The 24,068-nt window shown below is 35.5% G+C and overlaps 1 protein-coding gene across 3 annotated transcripts in view; it reads left to right on the plus strand.

Annotated features, from left to right (window-relative positions):
- Positions 1–22,666, plus strand: part of LOC148673605 (PALM2-AKAP2 fusion protein-like) — a 48,180-nt gene extending 25,514 nt beyond the window's left edge. For all 3 annotated transcript variants that reach the window (XM_088630246.1, XM_088630244.1, XM_088630245.1), the window contains exons 2-4: positions 12,262–14,578; positions 18,805–18,995; positions 22,492–22,666. In XM_088630246.1, the coding sequence (XP_088486372.1) occupies positions 12,373–14,578; positions 18,805–18,995; positions 22,492–22,653 (2,559 nt within the window). In that variant the 5' untranslated portion in view covers positions 12,262–12,372 and the 3' untranslated portion in view covers positions 22,654–22,666. The remainder of the gene's footprint in view (positions 1–12,261; positions 14,579–18,804; positions 18,996–22,491) is intronic.
- Positions 22,667–24,068: the final 1,402 nt, after the last annotated feature.

The raw sequence follows: 24,068 nt of genomic DNA on the forward strand, positions 1-24,068 counted from the left end.
GAAAGCTCTCGGTGGTCCTTGAGGTCTGAAAACACTGTAAGACTGCCAGCTCAATTCCAGTAATGTCAGTCATGGGTATCTTGTTTTAGTGGAACAAACCTATTCGTATTTCTTATAACATTTAAAAGGAAAATCCATGTCTCCCCTCATGACCTCAATCATTAGGGAAAGACATGATCGTTTTCAGCCTGATTCACTGAAACCATGTTCGCTTCAATATTACTGTTATCTAATAGTGCAGAAAAGCCTTCAGGGCAGGTCTGGTTAGAACAGAAACAGCTGTCCAGCACAGATCACTGACTCAGTCCCACATGGCTTCTTCTGAAAACGTACAGTAGTTTGCTTATATATACAACAAAAATATAAACAGACCCGTTGCTATGTGTTATCCCTTGCTCTTCAGATAAATGAATAAAAATGGAAATATAAATATCTTGTAGTTTATCTATAGGAAAAAATCACCAAACATTTATCTTTCCTTTATTCTGAGAATAATACTTAATTTCACATTTTACTGTGTGATTGTTAATGGCCTACACCTGTTAAGGATTTCTTCGTGAGATGTAACCTTTTTTGTATTTTTTCCTTTAGTTTTTTCATGTCTGCATGAAGAAATTTATTTTGTACCCTGTCTTAATTAAAGACACAAGAATTGAACCAAAATACTGTACTTATACTAATCACACCATACTACATATTTTCAAGGTTCTGTTCTGGCTATAACACATTTGCACGTATGTGTTCCAGAATTTTCTGTATTCCTTACCTATGGCTTCAGGGAGTACAAAATCTAGGTCATGATCATTTGGAGTGAGTTACCAATCTGTCAGAGCTAAGGAAGAATATCTGAAGAGCAGACCTCCCAATGGTGTGAAAATGTACTGTAAAATGCAAACCTATTGCATGTCCTGTGATATATAACACCACACAAAGTCACCTCAGATTTAGACATCTCAGGTTAACAGCAATTTGCTTATATATTGTTACCCAGTGGCAGCTCATTTTTATCTTTGAATTTTATCCTTCCACTTCCGGTTGTGAGAGTAATAATAATAATAATAATAATAATAATAATAATAATAATAATAATAATAATAATAATAATAATTGCTTACACTTATATAGCGCTTTTCTGGACACTCCACTCAAAGCACTTTACAGGTAATGGGGACTCCCCTCCACCACCACCAATGTGCAGCATCCACCTGGATGATGCGACGGCAGCCATAGAGCGCCAGAACGCTCACCACACATCAGCTATCAGTGGGGAGGAGAGCAGAGTAATGTAGCCAATTCATAGGGTAAGCTCATGTGTTTGGCTGCTTCCTTTCACTCAGTTGTTTTCATTTTTAACTTTGGTCTTATTCTGGCTTTTTTCACTTTTATTAAAACACTCTATGTTTTTAAATGTGGGAGCAATTTTTACCCGTTTTAATATACAGATAGTTGCAATCTACTGTATGAAGGCCAGTTTCACATAAACTGGAGCACAAGCACAAGCTATTTTCCTCAAGTAGTTAAGAAGATTTTTTTTAAATCTTATATTCCTGTCTTATACCAGTAAACAGTTGCTAAACTGTCCTGTTACATCATTTATGTTACCCATTTATGTAAAACCATCCTAGTATTTTTTAAAACTATTTGACATAACAGTCTTACTTGGCTTGCAAGCCACAGTACTGCCTTTTTGTATGTCTGACTTTGCTGGTTCACCTTGATCTCATTTTACACTTACTCATTACTTACCAAATTGGCACCACAGATGAAACCCATTTCTTGTTTATGGGATCCCATTCCCTTTGTATTCCATTTGCTTTTGATACTCGGCCCTATGCTCCTTGGTGTACACATTATAACACAGTGGGCTCTGTGGCACTGGCAGCTTTTGAAACAGCTGCAGTTGCAGCAGTGCCAAAACGCGTGCAGTACATTAGGTGTTCATAATATGTATACATTTTGGCTTATCTTTTCCTTGCCTTTTTTTGAAAATATTTTAGAATGTGTTGTTTAGATCAATTAGTCATCTCACTCTAAATAAACATTTTTGAGCCCTTTGAATTTTTTGGCTTAGCAATTACATAGCACTGAAATATGGTAACATACTGAAAATGACCTTGTTAAATTTGCTGTTCATCTCATAGAAATCGATACGGGTGCACTATTTTTAATCAATCTCTTAGGGTCAACGTTGAATTCAATCCTGTAAATGATTACTTTCTGCTTATAAGGTTGGAGAGTTTGCTTGGCATCGTTGGTTTTAAGAGTCTTTGTTTTTTTTTTCTCTTGGTGATTTTAGATCTGAGTTTGGCATGGTTACGTTTGGTGTTCCACAGGGCTCAAATACTGGGCCCTCTACTATTTCCTCCAAAGAAGCATGTGTCATGTCTGCCTAGGCTGATGAGCAGCAAGGAACGCTGGTTACTCTGTGTTGGTTACTTCTTTGTGTTTTCTCGGCTTTGGACCCCGCTTGTTATTATGACTATGATTCTGTGATTCACCGTGTTCCCTGGATCTGACCCTCACTTTGCTCTGACAAAGCCTCCAAAATTCCTCTTTGTGGTTTGGACTATGCTTAGTTTCATTGTGACTAGCTTTGACCCCCGCCTGCTCGACCACATTTTCAGACTGTGCCTGTTTCCTGGTTGTCGGTCTCGCCACAGCACAACGTCTCTCTTTACGCTGTGATGCTCTTCTCTGAGTCCCGAGGGTGGCTACACCACCACCCTACCTGCATGCTCACCACACGCTGTCTGCAGGTTTCCCCTTCTCAGGTGCCTCTCACCCAGCACTTGGGTTCATTCTATGCCTCAAGATCTGCCGCCAGTCCCACCTCAGCAGCAGGTCATTACAGCATGTTCAGTAAATCTAATTTGTAGAAACTTAATACCTTATGTAATAAATAGGGATACATGAAAGTGGCCACATATAGTCACCGATTAATACCTGTAAACATATAGTGTTGCACACAAATGATTGCCCTATCTATAATGAACAGTGTATGAAATGAAAATATACAGTAATAAGAAATAAATAAACAAGATGATGATCTTCTTAGAGGCGGTACATACAATAATTCCTTCTTATTATAAACAGGATTTGGTTTTATTGTGTCCATAAACTGCCATCCCAAAACAATGCCAGAATCCCTGACAGTAGGTGAGTCTCAATGGTGGTATGGCTGGCTTGTTCTCTTGTCTCACTGCATTGAATATACCATTGTTTATTCATCCATTCTGTGCAGACCTATGTACTGTCCTTCTTAAAATGACTTGACTAGCAAGAAGAAATATTGTTATATGCTGGTTACTCTAAGTTCCTTTGAGGTGTGTCACATCAGAGCCTAGGTTCAGTATCTTTCTGTTTAACTGGTGAAGATTATTGAAGTGAAAAAAGTGCTAAAATATTATATCCAAATGCCTATTTTTTGTTATTAAATTAATAAAATCCACTGGCTCAATTTAAAAAGTAGCTTCAAGGCTTTGTGTCTGCAAAGAATTGAACTAGACCTACACGTCGATAATAAATAGAAAAATCTTTTTTTTGGGGGGGGATAGGTGGAGCAAACAATACCAAATTACAACATGATATGTGTTGGTTATCTTGAGGTGGATAACCAACAATTTCCTATGGCAGGAATTCCCAAACTCTTTCCATGGCATACACTGTTTTCTGGTTTTTAACAAAACTGCATTCGTACTTAATTAAGTCCATTATTGAAAGAGTGATTGGTTTAATGAAACCTTTTCAGTTTTCCTGGTTAATATTAAGTTCGAAATTATGAAGCTTTATAAGTAACTGGAAATCCACAGTTCTTTGAGAGCTAGGCTAAATTATTAATTAGTTTAGTGGAAGCAAAACCTGGAAAACATAATCAACCCAGATAAATTCTCAAAAGGGGCAAAATAAGAATTAGGTCTAAAAGTGTTTTCTAAAATCTGATTTGGGTCACTTAATAAGTAGTTTTCAAATAAATTGTATAAAATATATTGGGAACCAATTTTTTAGCATGTAACTTAAATCAGGCTTCAAGATTCATAAAACATTAAGTGCTTATTTTAGACTTTGCGATTACCAGTATCTTTAGGGTTTTGATTAGAGTCCTCTTACATCATTATACTGCTATCTTGTGAAAATATTGTATATAGTACTGTATATTTTCCAACAGTTTATTTCAGCACTCAACCTAGATTTATTTATCAGATTACTGTATAAAAACTGCACCTGTAAATCCAAGTGGCTACAAAACTTAGACAGATAAGAAACCACGGGGTCGTTTAAAGAATCTTGTTTACAATGCTGCTGAAATTATGAAATACCCTATACCAAGTCCTTGTGCCATACTGAGAGACAGATTACATGAACATTTTTAAATGTAGTTCAGGTGGGTAGCTGCGTCAGCATGCATAGGCTGCAAAGGAACAAGTAACAGGTTTATTCCATGCTGAAAAGAGAAGAAAGAAAACACATTTCAGCTGTGGTGCCTTCTTCGGCTGCTCACACCTGAAGAAGGCTTCACAGCCAAAACATTGTGTTTTCTTTCTTCTTTTTTTCAGCATGGAATAAACCTATTACTTGTTCCTTTGGATTTTTAAATGTAGGCCACTGGTTAAGTATTTTGCTTAAATTTTACTGCTGCTTTCCTAAGAGAGATCCTAACATTCAGTAACTAATATTATCAAGATATGTTTCTGATTTAGACATCTGCATTTTCTGGCTATAATTACTACAAAACCTCCCAAAAATATGACCTAATTTTCAAATACGTTTTAGTGTTTGTTTAGTTGTTCTTTTGTTTATTATTGTAAAGAGTTTATATGCCTTCAAGCATTTTTACTTTTTTCTCAAGGCAATTAATTGTGTTTATGTGACCCACAGATCACTGTGAGGTCAGGAGGTCTTAGGCTGGGCATGAACTGAAGTTGGATTGTTTGGATTTTTGTGACAGAATTGACACTATCGGCGAGTTAGGCTGTAAAGTGGAGTTAGTCTTTAGTCTTTAACACATTTCATTTTTACTCCTGTTTAACATTTTCCAGCACATCACAAAACCAGTAAACAATGTTTAACATCTTTTAAGTCTTTGTGGGAAAAGGCTACTAATGGTAAGATTCTAGTTACAGCAAATATTCTTTTCTAGATTTCAGCTTAGTGAAATGCTGAGGTAGTGTCTACTCCACAGTGTCTAATCTTCCATGAACATGAAAGGCACAAACTTAAGAATTTAGTTAAATAAAGTTAAAATATGTGCATTATCTTGGTAAATTATATATAGTTTCCTGCACCATCTTGATGTGATCTTACATCAGGAGTGTGTTGGAAGCCATATTGAAACCCTCAATTACAACAGTAATAGTTGATGAAGCTGTCAAGTCTGTAAAATGTTGATGTCTAACAGTTGTTTGTTTATAACTGATAGCCATGGCCCCTGGTCTTAAATTATCTCTCTTATCTTACCTAATCTTCACTTGGCATATTTTACTGCATTTGAAGGCAGTACACACCTAACAAATGTTCACTAAGAAAATAAGAAAGCATCAAAGTATTTATTTACTTTTCCCAAAAACAACAAATAAAAGCAGTGCTACCTGAAGTTTGAAACCCATAATTTCTTGGAAAAATGTCACTTTTAATGAATATTTTACAGGTTGTACACATTGTAATTAATACTGAATACACCATATTTTAGATTAAGGTCATAATAGTCTAAACAAAACATTAATATCTTTTTTCATGTACATACTATTATTTTCATGTTTTGCTGTCTAATAGGAAGACTATCTGGAATGAATAAAATTGTAACAGATGTACTGTATGTTCTGCAAAGAGCTCCCTCATATAACATAAATTTTAGCTATATCTAGTTACGTTTGACACAGTCTAAAAGAGTCAGATGGCTAGACTCAGATAAAGTCTCTGGTTTGAATCAGTTACTTTATACCTGTATCTTTAGCAGAAAACTAGAAACCAAATAGAGCTTTAGTCTTGCTCTTCTTTATTAGTTAAAAAGCAATACAAAATGTGTAATGTGACAGGAAATATGCAAAAATACATCTGATAACCAATATTTGGGACTGGGAAAATCTTTGGTAAATATTTTATTATGGTTATGTAGTGTTCAATGTGCTTTTTTATTCAAAGATGAACTGCTGCAGGATATAATGTCTTTCTGGCAGATGGGAGTGTGTTTTCTGATACCATGTTTGTCTATCACACAGACAAAACCATTTTAAAAGGCAGTCTGGGCCAACATATAAACAAATAAGAGAGAAAGGTGACTTTCCTTCTCTTAAACTGTTGCCAACACAGGAAATTTAGAAAGGCACCAGGTTAAAGAACTGTCTTTAACCCATTAGAAATGAGCACAAAACACATTTAAGCGTACACTGAAATTAACTTAATCTTATTACGTGTAGAAAGGTGAAATCAGTTGATCAACTTATATGTATTGGACAAACTGCCATCAATGAATATGCAGCTACCTATGACAGACTTAGGTGTGTAGGAGGAAACCGCATTTTCTGCTCACAGAAAATGTTGTTAAGAAATAAAAATGCAAACAGAATACTAAGATACTAAGACAAAATTCCAATGGGGGGATCTTGTGTTAAAATAGTACAATGCACTAGTAAGACTTCATTTAGAATATTGTGTTCAATTTTGTTCCTCATAATACAAAAATATTGATGATCTGGAATCAGTACAGAGTAGAGCAACTCACTGCATTGAGACAAATATTCCTTTTTGCATGGCTTAGAGAATTGAATATAGTTTGAAGAGAAGTATATAAGGGGACTTGTTTCAAGTATCAAAATCCCCAAAGGCACTGACAAAGTAAAACCTAAGGACTTATGAATCAACATCAAAACACAAACCAGAGGACACAAGTGGGAAAGTAAGCAGAAGTACATTTAAATTCTGAACAGGAGGCATTTCTTCATATGAAGGGTTGTGGGGAATTTGGAACAAACTAAACAGCCAAGCTGTCAAAGTCAATACCATCATACAGTATCTTTCAAGCAACATCTTGGTGAGATTCATGGCCTCCTTGTGCTTGCCAATTCTATGTTCTAATCAATGATTAAAGAAAAAGCCTAGACCACTGCCATTCTCACTTGTGTTCAAGATCAGCTGCACCTTATCAATCTCCACCTGCTTCTTCGTGCTTCATCTGACAGAGAATGGGTCACTTCACTGACCAAGAGTCTATGGCATTTCAAGAGGCTGGAACAACAACTACTGAATTACACATTCATGAGCAACCATTATTCAAAAAGAAAAGCCAATGGTAAAAGACCAAAAATTAAAATATTACATACACAGGAAGCTCTTAAGCTTTAGTAAACACTTAATTGTGTGTATTAGACCATACCCAGACCATGAGGCTATGAATGAAGGTGCATCTGTCCTCTGAGAAAAGATCTATGTGTGTAGTTAGTTATTTCACCATTTTAAATTTGCTGTTTCAACTAATGTAATTAAACAGTTCAGTTCTTTATGTACTAATGTTTCTAGACAGTGAGGGAATATTTGTACTAAAACATTGATAGAAATGATTCAATAGAAAATATTCTGTATCAGAACAGTGTTTTTATCTGGCATTTTTATTGACCTATATTGTTGCCATTATTAATAACAACTAAACAGGTCCAACGATCAAATGGACATCAAGGGCATTTTCCTAGGAAATAATTTAAACTGAAAAGTATATGTGCACATTAATTCAAGTTATTGATTTATTCAAAGTAAGTTACTCTTGCAATGCTTCAGATATGATCGGATGGAAAACAAGACATTTAACTGACAAGTCAATTCAATATTATTGTTTAGAAATAACTGGTTTGAAAGTGTGGCAGGTTTAAATGCATTTAAACAGAAGGGGGTTTGATACAGACTACAGTCACAACAAGCGTAACATTTCCTAAAATACCACAATACAAATAAATTATATGGTTGTGATTTCACATTTTAAGTCTTTGTCTGCTGTTATAGAAACAATTCTGTAAAAAAGGAACATGAAAGGACTTTTTCTTTTATCTTTCTCAGCAGTCACACAAACATAAAATACAGTTGTCTCCATTTGCACTAAGCTAATAGTAAGGTATTAAGTAAGTAGTAAAATGACAATGGCTACATTGGCTACATCCAATTCATTTAGGAACCATTTTCACTAAGAAATGCATTAGGGTATTATCTACAGGAGGGTCTCAGTCAGAATAATGTGCAGTTTCCCTTGAGGTTACAAAGAAATTCTAACCCAATTAGGACATGGCCTTTTAAAGAGACCCCCTGCAGGTTAAAAGCACTCTGAACCACAATGGACATTCTTAGTATGTGGTCTTCCACACATCTACAATTTGACAGCTTCAGCTATAAAAAGAACTTCTTATTTGATTAATAATTTATCCAACCATGTGCTTAATACATTAGTTACAAAAGCTGAAAGAAAATGGAACAGGCAGTCTCAAGTGGCTGCCCTGTTTTCCTGTCCTATGTGACTTTGCTGCAGAATGTGTAGGACAAAGAAAGAAATGCATTTTCTTAAATAATGGAACTCTGCATAGAAGCCATCCAGAAAAAAAGTGAAATACATACAATGAATTTCTAAGTGCAAACAGAAAAAATACTGTTGCTTGGAATTAAGTTTATGCAGAACATTTCTTTATGGGATATGCAGCATATTTGCTAATATTGCAGTGTCTTCCAAAACATTTCTGTTACAAACTGTAATTTAAAGGATTCTTTATTAATATGTTCCCAGTTTTAAGCACCAGTTGTATTTTTGAAGAAGGGAAGCCATTTCTAAAGGTTGAATGCAATTGATTTGCCCCATATTTTCACAAGTGTGGAAAAGTGTGATGTTGGCAGTCTGCATCTGGCACATGGAAATTAAGAAAAATTCCATGAATTCCATTTTCCCTAAGCATGACTTTGAAATCATTTTAAAGTAAGACATTGCTGTGACATACATTAAATCATTGCTGAAAACATCATTACAGTAGTTATTCAAAACATTTTTACTGAGAACTCACTTTTAAGCAATCTGCATGCTACTGTACAGTATATTGCTTGGGAAAAAATTGGGAAAAAAAACAGCCTCAGATAATAATACCACAAAACGTTGTTCTTAATACCTAAGAATGCTATTAGAGGACAGTCATATGTCCCATTTTATTATTTCATTTTCCTTTCTATTTCGGTATTTTAGGGCTTTTCTGTTGTCCTCATATACAGTATAGTCATATTGTGAATCAGCTTTCAAAAATAGTATGGCTACAAAAAATAATAAAAGAAAGCACAATGATGACTCTCATATAGGAAGTTATTTTTAGTCCTAAATTTAAACAACCTTTCCTTTGCTTGTCCATAAGTTGTTGCTATAGTTACAAAATCCAGGGAACCAGGCCTCATCATTGCCCTATGGGTAAACAAACCAAAGAGACCTTTAGAAGATAATTAGCTATTTGCTTCATCCTGCTTCCCTTCTTGTGAAAGCTGTTTGTTTTTTATCCCTGTTATACTGATTGCTTTCTTCCAAAAGGTATGTAGAACACCAACAGAAAGAGTGTCTGTAATTACCACAAGGGGGGATACTTGTTCTTTTTCTCCTTCAAGAGCTCCTGTTGGCTGTAACTGGGGCGCTTTAGCCAATGAACAGTTTAAAGAGACATTTTAAGTTTGTGTAAAGTGGGACGGCAACAAGAGCTTGAGTATGCTCCTTGATGAAATGCAGTCTAATATCCCACAAACAAGCTGTTACTGTACATTGCACTTGTTTTTACAACAGTGGCAATAAAACACTAAATGAATAATCCTTTGATGTACTGCAAATAATAATACTGTGATTCACTGCACGAGCAGTAACTGTTTAAGCAAACATTCTTTGACCATTTCTATTCCATTTGAATACATTTTTCTAATAGTAAATTTAATCTTAGTATACTATGGATTAATTACACTTAAGCTCCTCTCATGTTTCAAGAGATACTTTTTTTATAACCTATTGATGATAGATTATAAAACAAAACATAGAGAAGAAAACGTAACATCACAAAAGGAAGCCCCAAATTTAAATTTAACTGTTTCTGTGTTAAAAATAAAAGAATGAAAGTGGAATACTTCAATGTCACATATGAATGAAGAACCATCTCTTCAGCCATACCAGCAAAATGAACAGTTCTCCAGAATTGCTGATGTGTGCAAGCAGATGCAATTTCAATGATATAATTTAAGTTATTTAAGTGTAGAAACTGCTAATTACATTGTTTACTAAGAAGCTGCATGAACATCTTGAGACTGGTGGACGGAGTCACAATTAAAAAATAGGTCATGAAAAATGTACACCCTAACAATAGGTCTAGGAAACTGGATTAACAGGGTTGCCCATTTTAGAAGATTTCACTGTAAAACTGCAACTTGAGCTGTATCACAATTTCACATTTCCTCTTTACTTGTAAGCTGAGATCATGATACATATGATACATATTTTTTATTTAAAAAAAGGTTAAGTATTTTTTGTTGTTGTGGTTGGGCTGTCACAGGAATCTAAGAAAAACAATACACCATAAGACAGACTTGCCTTTCTTATGTTTGTTGTTTAATTTCAGATAGTTCTGAAATTTAGGTCTGTACATAAATGTCTAATTTTAACATAGGACATACTGTTCTTTTATCTTTTGTTTTAAAATCATTATTTAGTCCCCTGCATTTTTTTCACCCACAAGAACATTTCTCAAGATACATTTGCAATACATGCTTTGTATTTTAGAATTAAGGACACTTCTTCTTTTAAAGGGTATATAAAGGAAGAGGATGACACTGCTTCAGGCCCTGAGAGTTACAATAAACAAGAATCTTTTTGTGTCAGATTCCTGAATTATAGAAAAGTATGACTTTCTCCAGAGGGAGCAAAACACAAAAAGAAGTTTACATAGTTTCTGAGTGAAAATTATACATCTGCTTTATAAAGCAAACTGTGAAGGAAATAGGCAAGTGATTTAAAAATGCCATATCCTATGTAATACTCAGTATATCCAGAACAAATTAATCACCTTACTCCTATTACTGCTATTATTCTTTTTATATTAACAAAACACTTCTAGACTTATTCCCATACAGATTCTTTTTCTATGCTATTGAAGGCCTGCTTGTTGGAGTTTTAAGGTTTTTGAAGATCAAATCAGGACAAATCATATTTGGATCAAAGTTCAGGTCATACTGTCTAGTGTTTTTCTGAATTACTTAAAAAGCAGTACTCAACTGGTTGGCTACTGCTGGGATTGGATGGGTTTGTATTGAATGTTTTTCTAGACATTAGTTATCCTTACTATGCACCGATGAGTCAATAGATACCAGTTTTTAATTTCACTGCAATAATTAATACATTTCTGTTTGCTAATATTTAGAATTGATTTTCTACCCAGCCATACACATATAGTAGATAGTATTGTTTCAACAAGTATGTCTGATATAATATTTCCATTTTCACCATATACCCAAACAAGCAAAGTAATCCTAATAAGGAACAAGTAATATGTTTATTCCATGCTGAAAAGAGAAGAGAGAAAACACAACGTTTCGGCTGTGAAGCCTTCTTCCTTTGCAGACTACGCATGCTGACGCAGCTACCCACCTGAACTAAAGTAATCCTAATGATTACAATATCAAATATCACTATAATAAGACCATCAATGGAAAATGTACAGCATGTTCTGATGCAATTCTATTAAACAGAAGAGTTGTTTTGACAGCGGGCTTTTATTAGTTACAAAAGAGGATTAACCATTGGTGTATGTGGGTTATCTAATTTGTACCACCAACATCTGTGACAGGGAGAGGTTACAAGGTGTGACGTCTGCTGGTGACATGGAGGTGTAAAGCTATTTAGAGGATTTTGAGTGCAGCTATAATTAACAAAGACTAGATGTGTATCATCTGTCTGCATGCAATGCTGTTACATATCACAAGCCAAATTAATTCTAAAATCATCTACAATAAAAAGAATACTGAAGTCAAAGTTTCAGGCATGATCAAGTATTGAATTAATTGAAAAGTAATTGAATGTCTCTTCATTCACTGCATACAGTACCTTCATGCATTGTTTATTTTACACTGCAGGTTGTAATGGACAAGACAAAGAAGATTTCTGTCAAAGAAAATTAATTTAACAAAGCACAAATTCTGCAAAAATAGGATCTGTAAATTGATTATTAGACTTTGATTTGCCATAATATAACTTTGATATTCACTTTTGATGTCTTTCAGAAATCTTCCTCCAGAACCACAGAGGATGACACTGAGCTGAAGAAGGAAAGACCCTTGAAGAGTGTGAGTTTCTTCGACTCTGTCAGCGTTACAACTGGAAGCAAACGCAAAATGGAATGTGAATCACCCTTTTCTGAATCCCAGTCAGAGAATCAGCATAACTGCATTCCCAGCAGTGGCCAAAATGGCATGAAAAACAGACATGAGTCACTAGATAGTGATGTTGCCAAGGAGATACGTTATCTTGATGAGGTGTTGGAAGCCAACTGCTGTGATTCAGTTACTGAGAGCACTTTGAATGGAACCTCTTCTCCTGAACCAAATGCAATCAACATTGAGGGCTCAGGACCATCTGTACATGTTTCTGGTGGGTCATCACCATTTACCAATGAAGTTATATTAGTAGAGAGGAGGCCAATGCCCCTTCTAGAAAACCAAGATTCCAGCCAGGTGAAGCCCAATGGTCACTCGGGAATAGATGAGCAGGATTACAAGAAATTGTCAGGTGAACCAGTTTTGACAACCATCAAGAAAGAGGCCCGGTTTGAGCTACGGGCTTTCCAAGAAGAGAAGAAGCCATCCAAACTCTTTGACAGCAGTTTAGAGAAGGAGTGCATCCGGGTAAAGAAAATCCGGCCCTCAGAGGAGATCGCAGAGCTAGAGAGGGAGAGGAGGGAGCTAATTAAGAGCCAGGCAGTCAAGAAAAACCCTGGAATTGCTGCCAAATGGTGGAATCCTCCTCAAGAGAAGACAGTGGAAGAACAGCTAGACGCTGATCAGTTAGAATCATATAAGAAGTATGAAGAACGTAAGCAAAAGAAGCCTGAAATATTACATGTGCCACAAACATCACCTAAGCAGACAGTTGCCTCTATTGTGCCACCAGAGCCTACCACAGTCAACAAGGAAGACATTGTCACAAAACAGATTGACTTCTCAACAGCACGGAAGCAGTTTTTGTTGATGGAAAACTCCAAGCAGCCTGTTGCTCCAAAAAGAACCGTGGCTCCCAAACTTTATTCTGCCAAACCATTTTCCAGAGCACCAGAGGTTACCCATGTGGAGAAAGCAACCAGCTCCATAACAGTGGAAAGCCCTATCAAAGGCCAAGTCAAACCTGAGCATGAGGAGGTCAGCGAAGTAACCACAGTCAAAGCAGAGAAGATATATTGCATTCCAGAAGACACAGATGTAAAAGAGTCATCTACACCCAGTGATGTGAAAGAAAGCAACAAGGATTGGATGGAAGATGGAGATTTTACATGTGCCCGAGCAGTAATGACTATATTGAAAGATGAAGATTCCGAAATATATACTTTACAACAGTCAGTGAATACATCCTACCATCCAGAGGAGATTGATTCAGGATTAGATGACCTCTCTCTCAGGTCACAGGACACTACTGTCTTGGAGACCCTGTCTAATGACTTTAGCATGGATAATGTGAGTGATAGTGGAGCTTCCAATGAGACCATGAATGCCTTTTTGGAAAACTCCCTAGGAGATTTCTCTTTCCCATCAACCCCACAAGTCACAACACCAGTTGATGGCAAAATGGAAGGGGGAGCCAAATCACCCAATGAACACAGTGTTTCTGTACTTCAGTCTTCCTATCAAGGAGCCATTCTGACAGAGGACCAGCTGGAATACCATGCGGGTATCTTGGTCCAAAATGCAATCCAGCAAGCTATTGCTCAACAGACAAATGAATTGGAAGCACAGCAGTTGACCCCAGCTCTCAGCACAGAAAAGCATGCGGAAGTCACTGAAAACCCATTTTCATCCTCTGAAGAGAAGTCTAATTTTGAGACACCCCAGGTCTCATCTCCATTGCAACAAAAGACAGACAATGAGCCATCTCAGTTGTCAACTTCAATGCAGGAAAACAGAAATGTTGAATCATGCCAGGTGTCACCTTTAATGCAGGAAAAGAGAGGCCAAGCTCCAAAGATTACAGTTGAGACAACAGTAGATGCTACAGAAACCATTACACCTCTGGTCATTGGCTCCAACCAGTCCCCTCCTAAAAACGACCGGCAAGAGTTTAGCTACTTCAGCAAATACTCTCAGGCAGCTGAGCTCAGAAGTACAGCCTCAGCAACGAGGGCACAAGAGACAGAGGTCAGCGCTGGGCCCTTCAAGTTGCGTTCCAAGAAGCAAAGAACTCTATCCATGATTGAGGAGGAGATCCGTGCTGCCCAAGAACGGGAAGAAGAGCTGAGAAGACAACGACAGAGCTTGAGCACCGCTCCAAGCCCCATTAAGAAAAGTGGTAGCTTGCCTGCAAGATTAACACTCACAGGAAAGACAGCACCAGGTAATATCCAGTATCTCTTTAAAAGCTGTTTTTTAACTTTGACTTTGCAACACAAATACAATGGCTTTCTACTTAGTGTACATTCTTTGTTTACCATAGATCCCTAGATTCCAAACCTTTCAGCTCATGGCAAACGTTTAACAACAAAATCTTTTTGCAGCACACAAAATTATTTTATAATAATCAGTACTCATAGTGCAATAAATTATATTTAATTCAAAGTGACACAAAGAACCAAGAAATATTTCACATCACTTTTTGGACTTGAATTTGTTCACTATGAGCTTGTTACAATGATGTACAGCAGTACACAGCTGGTTCAAGAAGGGAAAGTATCTCCTGACCCTCATGTTTTAAACGTGTTCTTTTCTTTTTCAATGGCACACCTGAGACCTTTCCACATAACACCAGTGTGCCATGGCACACAGCTTGAGAAGCATTGCCACAGAGCATAACATGCCTTGCCTGCTCTTTCTTGTAGCTCAATGTTTCATCAAAACCGACAACCATTTAATAATTTTATTCAATGAAAGTAACTGAAGTTTGGGAGGGATAACAATGACAAGTCAATCTCACACAGCTGTACCTAATCACCACCATTACAGAATAAACTACATATGGTACACGGTACACTCAACTCAATTGCCTCCCTTTGCATTCCTCTGAAGCATCCCTCCTCCTCTTCATCTCCACCTTCCAGCTGTCCCTCGGTTCACTCCTTCTGACTGGGATTCAAGCCTCCTTATCCTATGGCCAGTGAGCTACCCATTTACCAAGGGAGTTAAGCTAAACTTATCCCAAGCATTCACAAAGCATTCAGTTCTTGGATGTTGTTGTTCCTAGTGAAACCATTATAAAACCAACAGTGATTCAAAACCTATCTATTTTTATCCTCAGCAGCAATGTTAACAACGGGACAACCTGCAGTAAACCACTTTTGGAAAAATGCAAACCAAACAATCTTTAGGAAAGAAGGAATCAAATGGTTAGAATGCAAACCTCACCTAGTTCTGTACAGGGAAAAAAACTGAGGAGGATGCATGGAAGACAGTTACTTTACTTATAGATTTAAACATTTAAACCCTTCATTCACACAATTTAATTTATTGATAACTATGACTAAATTCTTAATTTACAGTAATAATCTACGAAGGTTCATCTTTGAGTTTCCATTGATTTTTTTTCAAACCAATCACAAGTATTTTTTAATAAAAAAAGAATAGCATACAATCACTGGTTTATTGTTCCAGGAAATACCAATATTTAGCTTCATATTGTCCATTATTCACTACTTAGTTAATTTTACATTCCAACAGATTAGATCTGTTGCCTTGGAATGAAGACATCTGTATCCGGCACTATGAATCACTGCTTTTTCTTTTCTTCTTCACCCAAAAAATGGCTTTGTGGCAGTTGCCAGCATATTTCAATTGCATGTTTAAGAATTTCTTCAAAATGAAAAATATTGCTTTTAAGGTCATTCATAGTAAGAGGGAGGATTAAATGATGATGCCATAAAACAATGTTAATTGAACAGTTTATACACTTTAGATGTTTTGCATTACATGGACATACTGTAGATGTGATTTTTTTTATGTTGTGCTGTTAAAGAATTTATGCATATGCTAATAGGAAATCCAGTGAAGACACACAAAAACTGTGATCTTCTGCAAAATACTTCTCTTTTCCTCAGCTGGTAATGATAATTGAAGTACAGTACATTCTTGGTTCCAGGAATCAACCAAAGGTCTCTCTCCCTAGAGCGTCAGTATGACAACTGTCTAGACTGGATTGAGCAGGGCACGTCACAGGGGTTATCAAATAAGCATCATCTTGTCTGTGGATAGTTTGAAAAGCCTGGTTATTGCCTTGATCAATACAAACAGGCATTTAAAAATAAATTATCACATAATGCTAAAGCTTTATATTTGCAAAGCAAGTCCTAAATCCCCCTTTTGAGAACAAATGTAATAGTATGAAGAAAATTAGAGAGCAAGAGCTTACCCTCCAAAACTCCAAGTAAATATTATATCATTATAATATTAATTATAATTAATATTTAAATAACACCCTGTGCATTGCATTCATCATTTTGCATCCCTTCCTCCATCATATTATTACTTCAGCTCATTGGCTCATTCTGAATAGTGAGGGGTTCTGATATCCCTGACCTCATTGCTCTGAGCCAGAAGATTGTAGGTGCACATCATAAGTGGATATGCAGTTTGTGTATCCCTTTGAAAAACTTTTGGCTTTGGATGTTACACAATAAAAAAGCCAATCCAAATGTGACATTTTTGTTCATCGCTCACATCAGCCTTAAAGTCACTGTGACCTCTGGTGGTAGTAGTAAGAAATACAATACATTAATGTGGGATTTTATTAAAACATTATGAATCAATTCTACCTCGTTTGGGTAAAAGAGAGCTGAGTCTTGATTTACATAGTTTAACTGCTGGAAATTTGTTACAAGTTTGATTAGATTGCAATTTGTGCTGAATTATTATACAGTATTGTGCTTTGATTGACAGTAAAAGAGCAAAGCAAAACAATTTCAGTTTTCATAGGGATGTTTTCCTTTCACCTTTTATGTTTAATCCTTCCTTCCATTGTAAAACATCCAATGTTTTCAGAGCACCATACAGTATGTAAAAATGTAATATAAGGTTAACTGCTTTTATATGTTTGTTTAATTTGAATTACAACTAAAAATTCACATCTTTGCCGCTGTGCTTAAGACTGTGCGTAATCTTGCAGGCTGATAATTTAAATATTACCCTTAAATTTAACTGCATGTCCTAGAATGTAACACAAGTTACAAATTGGAGGAGGCAATTTGATCCATTTTTATTGTTAATTAATGTAAGGATCTAAACTTGAAAGTTCTTTCTTGAAAGAATCCAGAGTGTCAGCCTTAACAATGTGGCTGTGTGGCTTGCTCCTGGCGTCCACACCCATTTTTGTAAAAATTTCCATTTCCCAGTAGTTCTTACATGCATCCTGTCATTCTTGATTTAATGTTGATTCTGAAGAATTCATCTGGTTAACTCTGACGATAACTGAATACTTGGAGGATTTTGAATACATGAATCAGGTCCCCTCACACTCTTCTGTTTAAAACTAAAATAGTCACCTAGAAGAAGAATTAAATTCTTCCATTTACAGGAATTGAATTGTATATACAATTCTTATGACTTCCGTACTCTGATTACTATTCATCTCTTAGGCCATCTAAGCCTTTCTGTTTTGAAGTTGATAAAGAAAACTGTTATAGTTCCTGTATGAGACCCATTGTAAATATCATTCCAATATCCTTAATAATGATAAAGATTATGTTGTACTCTGCCTGCCAGCAAAATGGCCTTTAATGTAAACATAGAACTTGTTTTTCCTTTTCAGGATTTCATTTCGGAAGATGAACAAAACATTTTAAATGTGTTTCAGAATTATTTTTCTTTTGATTCATTGCATTTGTAGGACCTTTAGTGTAGGCTGTGTTCGTAAAATTCAAATGAAACCTTAATTAGAACAATTTTTATATTAATAATAGTTTTTCAGGTTTGCAAAAAATGTTATTTTCAACATTTAAGCTTTATGTGTTAAAACGTAATGAGAATAAAATTAAAGCACTCAGAATAAGTCACATTTTTACTGGGTTTGAGAAGAGTTATCTATCATAGACAGAGTGTCTAACATTCCAAAAATTATACAAAATTGAAAAGCCTCAGATTGCCAGGTGTTTTCTTTAAAACAAAAGCAGAAATAAATGTAAAATATGATAATAAAAATATATAATATAAAAATATTTAAATTAAGACAAACCTGTGTGCTCTTAATAGAGCTTGACTTCCTATACATTAATCTCTGTCTCTCAGGCAATCATAACAGAGTTTGTCTACTGTATTCAGATCATACCCTTAAATTAGATCATAACTGACATGATGTGGCACAGAGTCTGTAAAGTAAAAATGAAGTTGAAAAACTAAGAGCTAAAAAGAGGCATAACAGAGAGTGAAGTTAAGAAGGTGTCAAAACAAATGCAATGGGAGACATTGACTCGGATTGCAGACACTTGAATCCATTCTTCCAGCTGAGTGTCACTTGTGCTCACTGTAAAAAGGCAAACCTACTGTATGTATCCCAACGACGCCCAAATTTCTGCGCTAAAGACTATGCTTAATCTTGCAGGTTGATAATTTATAACTAACAGTTTCTCTCGTTTGCAGGGAAGATTGAAAAAATTCGATCTGTCCCACCTACCTCCCCCTCGTCAGAAGGTCCTCTGCCGTCTCCTCTCTCAGACCAGGGCAGTGACGAATCAGGGGGTAGCCAGCGTCCAAAGAACTTCATGCAGACCCTGATGGAGGATTTCGAGACACATAAAGTGAAACGGCGAGAGAAGGTGGAGGATGCAAGTGTAAGTCTCGGTTTTTCTACCTTTCTCGTATGACTTCCTTACTTTTCACTCTGGTTTCTCGTTTTGATCCACATCCATTGTTATCCACACAAACCTAGATCCAAGCAATTACAGGCAGGAAATGACAATGTATACATGTGTTTTCTGATGGGAGGCCTTGTCATTTGAGAGCATGGGACATGAATCTGAATCCATGTCAACATCATTCTAATCAACTTGTGGGATAAGTGGCAATGTGTGTTCCTACACATTAACTCACAGTACTACTAATTCAATGTCACAGGTTCCCTGTGGTCAATTCTCGCAGTCATCATAGAACACTTTTACATTTAATTACAGCATTAAGTGCTTTTAGTAATACCGTATTAAGCATCTCAGCTACTTAACATTCTTTGTCCAAAGTAGTGGCAAAGTGTTGAAATTTTAGACTTTCCCTTTCCTTAATATAAACTACAATGGTACATTTCACACTTCTGGTCAGGTTGATATCCTGTATACATAATGTTTGGTATTATTTGAAGGTACAGTATATTTTGTCATGTGAAGTCCCTTTAACTTGCTTTGGTCAAATCTGTTTCCCAGTTAAAAACACTAAAACTAATTACTCTGCTAATTACAAAACATGTCAGGCTGCTTTTTGCTGAACATTTCAGTCAATTGATGTTTTGTTTCATCAATCCATTAAGGTCGGCTTTCAGGTGAAGCACAATTATATTTATACACATATCAGGAAACTGCTGAATTGAATGTGAGTTAAACAGGCTCTGAGATTAGTAATCGGCATCAATAGTAAATTGTCCCCTATGGCCTTGTGAGGCAAAAACCTCAACCCAGTTCTGCAGTTTCCCAATATATATGTGTATGCTGTATATGGTTGTTTATTTACCGTATTTTTGCCAGTTATTGAACAAGACTTCCAGCCAATATTCTTTTCAATTGATTGGACATGTATAGATTTTACAATGATTGTCTCTACAATGTTTTAAATAGTAATGACATCGTCTAATAAACATCGTCTGTCACAGAAAACAATAAATGGTCTTTTTAAAGGGAGGTATGTCAGAAAACAAACACTGGAAATGTGATACATTATACGTTCAAGTTGTATGTAGAGGCAAAAATTAGTATGAGTTTTTTTTTTACCAGCTTGCGCTTTACTTAATGAAATGCATTAATTAGTATCCAACTAAATATCAAACTATAAATCTGAAGTACATCCCACTTGCTAGAAGTAAATTATGAAAAATGAGAGATTTCGTTGTTTAATAATTTTCTATAATGAATATTTATACTATCACTTATAATCTCATCGTAATATACCAATTATTTTTCCAATGTTTGGAGATTTTTCCCTAAATCATCAGCCTTTCAGTCAAGAGACAAGTCATTTCCAAGACTCCCATTTTATTCTCCTATTCAGTTTTCTAAAATAAATTATAGCATCTCATATATGATTCTTTTATACTGTTTCTAATCCTGCAAAATTCCAAAGGAAGTCTATATAGTGCATTCAGTATACATCTCCACATCAGAAAACATTGTGTTACAGCCTCTGTTGTGAAGGCTGCTATAGAAGACTTGGTTGGGACAAAGAACATATGATTATGGACTGCGGGTGGTAGTAATAAAGTCATTCTATGTCTGACAGTGGGAAGGTCTTAAATTCTCAATGTGTGGAAAGACACACTGCAAAGTAGATAACATATTTGTGTCCTGCGCATACACTGGTTTTAAACCAATCAGTAAGTAGATGTTACTCAGTTACCACTGTGAAATCAGTCATTACTGTGTAATAATTTTTTTCCATCACAGTCAGCACTCGTGTATATACAGTAGCATGATACAAATTCCATGTTACACGAATGTGATTCAAGTTCCCAGTCAAATGTGAATTGAATATCAATTTGGAAGATTATGAAATGTCATACTGGTTTGTTCAACTTAAAGGTTTTCCATAAATGTTTTAGAATAACAAAAACATAAGAACAGTTGGTCACAAGAAAATCTTAATGTCTGTATAATCTATTTAATGTTTTAAAATTAGAACTAGAACCAAATTTAATTTTTTAATTTTTCTTACTTTTGTTTCTTTGTTTTTGTTCTTTTGTTTGGGCAGGAATTCATTTGCAGACTTGAAAAATAATTAGTTTATATTTCTGTTCTATGCTTGAAAAATCTGAATTATAAGGTTATAGAAAAAATATACTGAGGTATTGTTATACTAAGGTGTTGTTTATGAATGTTTTTACACACCTTTATTAGATATAAAGAGTTAATAAAGTATTAATAAAGCAAACTAAAATGAAATATTTAGAGTATTTGTCAATACCACAAAGTATAATGCCTGCATGAAATGTCCCTTTATTGCTAAACTTTAATATTGTGTGTGTATGCTTAATATTTAGAGCTATAATATTTTATAACTCCTGTATTAATTATGTATAAAATGAATTAACATGTATAAAGAGCAGCTTATTAAATAGTACATTTGTAGCTCACCAGTGAAACGCAGCATTGTTCAAGATGCTTTCTGGATTTGTTTTTAATATTCTTACATTAAGTATGAATTCCCACTTATAAATTCCTTAATTAATCTTTAGTAAATGTACTGAGACTTTTGGCAGTTAAACATATTTACAGTCACCAAGGTGTTCTGAACTTTGCTGTTTAAGGAATAATAGAACATGTGAATTCACAGTGAATGAAAACATTGAAGCTAAAGTAGTTATTTAGCTTTAAATGTAAATTCTACACATGGAAAAGAAGACACCAAAAGAGAGGAAATGACTCATTGCTACAGGGTGCTCATAAAGTGGAGGTTTTTAGTCTTTTAGCATATATATCAAGTGCTGACTGTTTTTGCATTATTGTCATCTTTTTAAATGAAAAACAATGTGCAGCAGTATCCCCTTTGTATGGATGTGTGGCTACCTTTGCTCAAAAAGTTTGTACCTCTGTTCCACATTTAAATACAAAGATGTTTTCTGTCACTGATTCCACAGCACTACCAATTAACCTTAATGTAACACTGAGAGCAAGTCATACTCAGAAAATATTGGAAGTTATAAACATTAATGTGGCAGGGACAATTGAAAGGTTTATTAAAAGGTTTATTTAGGTTTAAGTAAAGTCAAAATTATGATTTATTGCAGGTGTCTCTATTTTGAAACTATTTCTATCAACTGCAAGATCTGTGACGTTTTTAAGCACCACGCGTCTAAAACCTTTTTTTAAGCCTCCATTGTTTCATTGCATATACTGTACAGCTTTGATCCTGAACATTTCATTTAATGACTCTTAAAACAAGTATAGTGATAATCTTCACTATAAAAAAAAAGTAACTTACATTGACTACCTTGCATCTGGCTGGCTACAGTAACGCCCCACATGTGCTGCAAAGGGGAGGCTGTATTTTCTAATGTTGTTCTTTACACCATTTCCAATGTTTCACATTGACTGACTAATGACTAAATGTTGATTCTTTCCTTTCCATCAGTACGCCCGTTTATTGCTCGCTAATGACGTTACTTCTGAGGTACCTGTTAAGTGCTTGCCTAAAGGCTCAATTCTGTTTATTTTCTGTTTTTGCATGTGTATGGTTTTGCATGCACCAACCCCCACTGTGCCACTGTCTTCATTGTTCCTAATGTACAATTAAACCAGACAAAAGAGTTTGTTTCAGTGTGACTTAATCACCTTTTAATATAGACTATTTGAATTCAGTACTCGGAAGCTCTTCTTATTAAATGGCACTTGCTTCACATTAAAACCATTGCTGGTGTTTTGCAATGGACCAAATATTTTTCTTTCCTCCTCATGTTTGACCGTTTTAAATAAAAAAAACAGCTTATCACTTTCGTACATTTTTGTTTTGAACATGGAATGTCTTCTGTTTAGAACTACTGTAAATGCAAAGCTTTAAGAAGCAGTGTTATCTTGTATGTTTCTTTATGGAAAATACTGTTCTAGGTCTAAGCTCATATAGAGAAGCTATTATTAGTATTTTGAACAATAATACCTATAATAAGTATCATAGGTATACAGTACCTTACAGAATTATTAAGACAGAATTATTGTTGCTTTGAAAGCTTTTCAAAGCAAGTCAGGGATAAACTCATTGAAAAACACAAACAGGAGATGGGGTACAAAAAATAGTGAAGTAAAATTTCCCCCTGATTGCAGTCTGTTCAATTAATTAAAGAATTAGAAGGCCCATCATACCACCTAGACATTTCCCAGATCCAAACGTCCCAGCACGAGTAGCTAGACAAGAAGGGAACTTTTGAGGGATTGCCACTATGAAGCCAGTGACAACTGACAACAAGAGCTACAGAGTTTTATGGCTGAGAGGGCAAAAATGTGCATCAGTCGACAATATCCACAACACTTCACAAAATTAGACTTTATGGCAGAGTGGTTAACCTTTCTCTAATGCTACAGTAACTGCAGTTTACAACAAAGCATTTAAGCGATACTGCAAACATACAGTATGGCAAAAGATTTTGTATTCATATGAGACAAAAATTAAGCATTAGATAAGGCTCAATGCATCACCCAGTCAACATCCTCCCTACAATTAAACATGGTAGTGACAACATTATGCTAATGGATTTTTTCTAAAAGCAGTGACTGTAAAGCTCATTAGGATATAAGAGGAAAAGGACAGAGTAAAGTACAGGTAGGTCCTACAGGAACATGTTTCAGTCTGCAAAAGCCTTAAAATGGCAGAAATTCACCTCTCTACAGGACAATATCAGCCCTCAAGGCAAAGCTACACTGAACTAAGAAATTGAATGTTTTTGAGCGGCCCAGTCAAATAACTGACTTGAATTCTTTTTAGAATTCGTGGAAAGTCTTAAAGAATGCTGTCAATAAATTATCACAAAGCAACCTGAAAGAGCTGGAGGAAATCTGTCAAGAAAAATGGACAAATAGTTTACCAAGTCAGTATGAAAAGGTGGTAGAGACTTCCCAAAAAAGAAGTGTATACAGTACCAATACCAATAATTGAGCTCACAGGTCTTAATACTTATGCAATCAAAATGTTTCAGTTTTTTCTCTTTGGTGTTTGCT

The sequence above is a fragment of the Lepisosteus platostomus genome, chromosome 4 (assembly GCF_059453375.1).
Source record: "Lepisosteus platostomus isolate fLepPlt1 chromosome 4, fLepPlt1.hap1, whole genome shotgun sequence".
Lineage (NCBI taxonomy): Eukaryota > Metazoa > Chordata > Actinopteri > Semionotiformes > Lepisosteidae > Lepisosteus > Lepisosteus platostomus.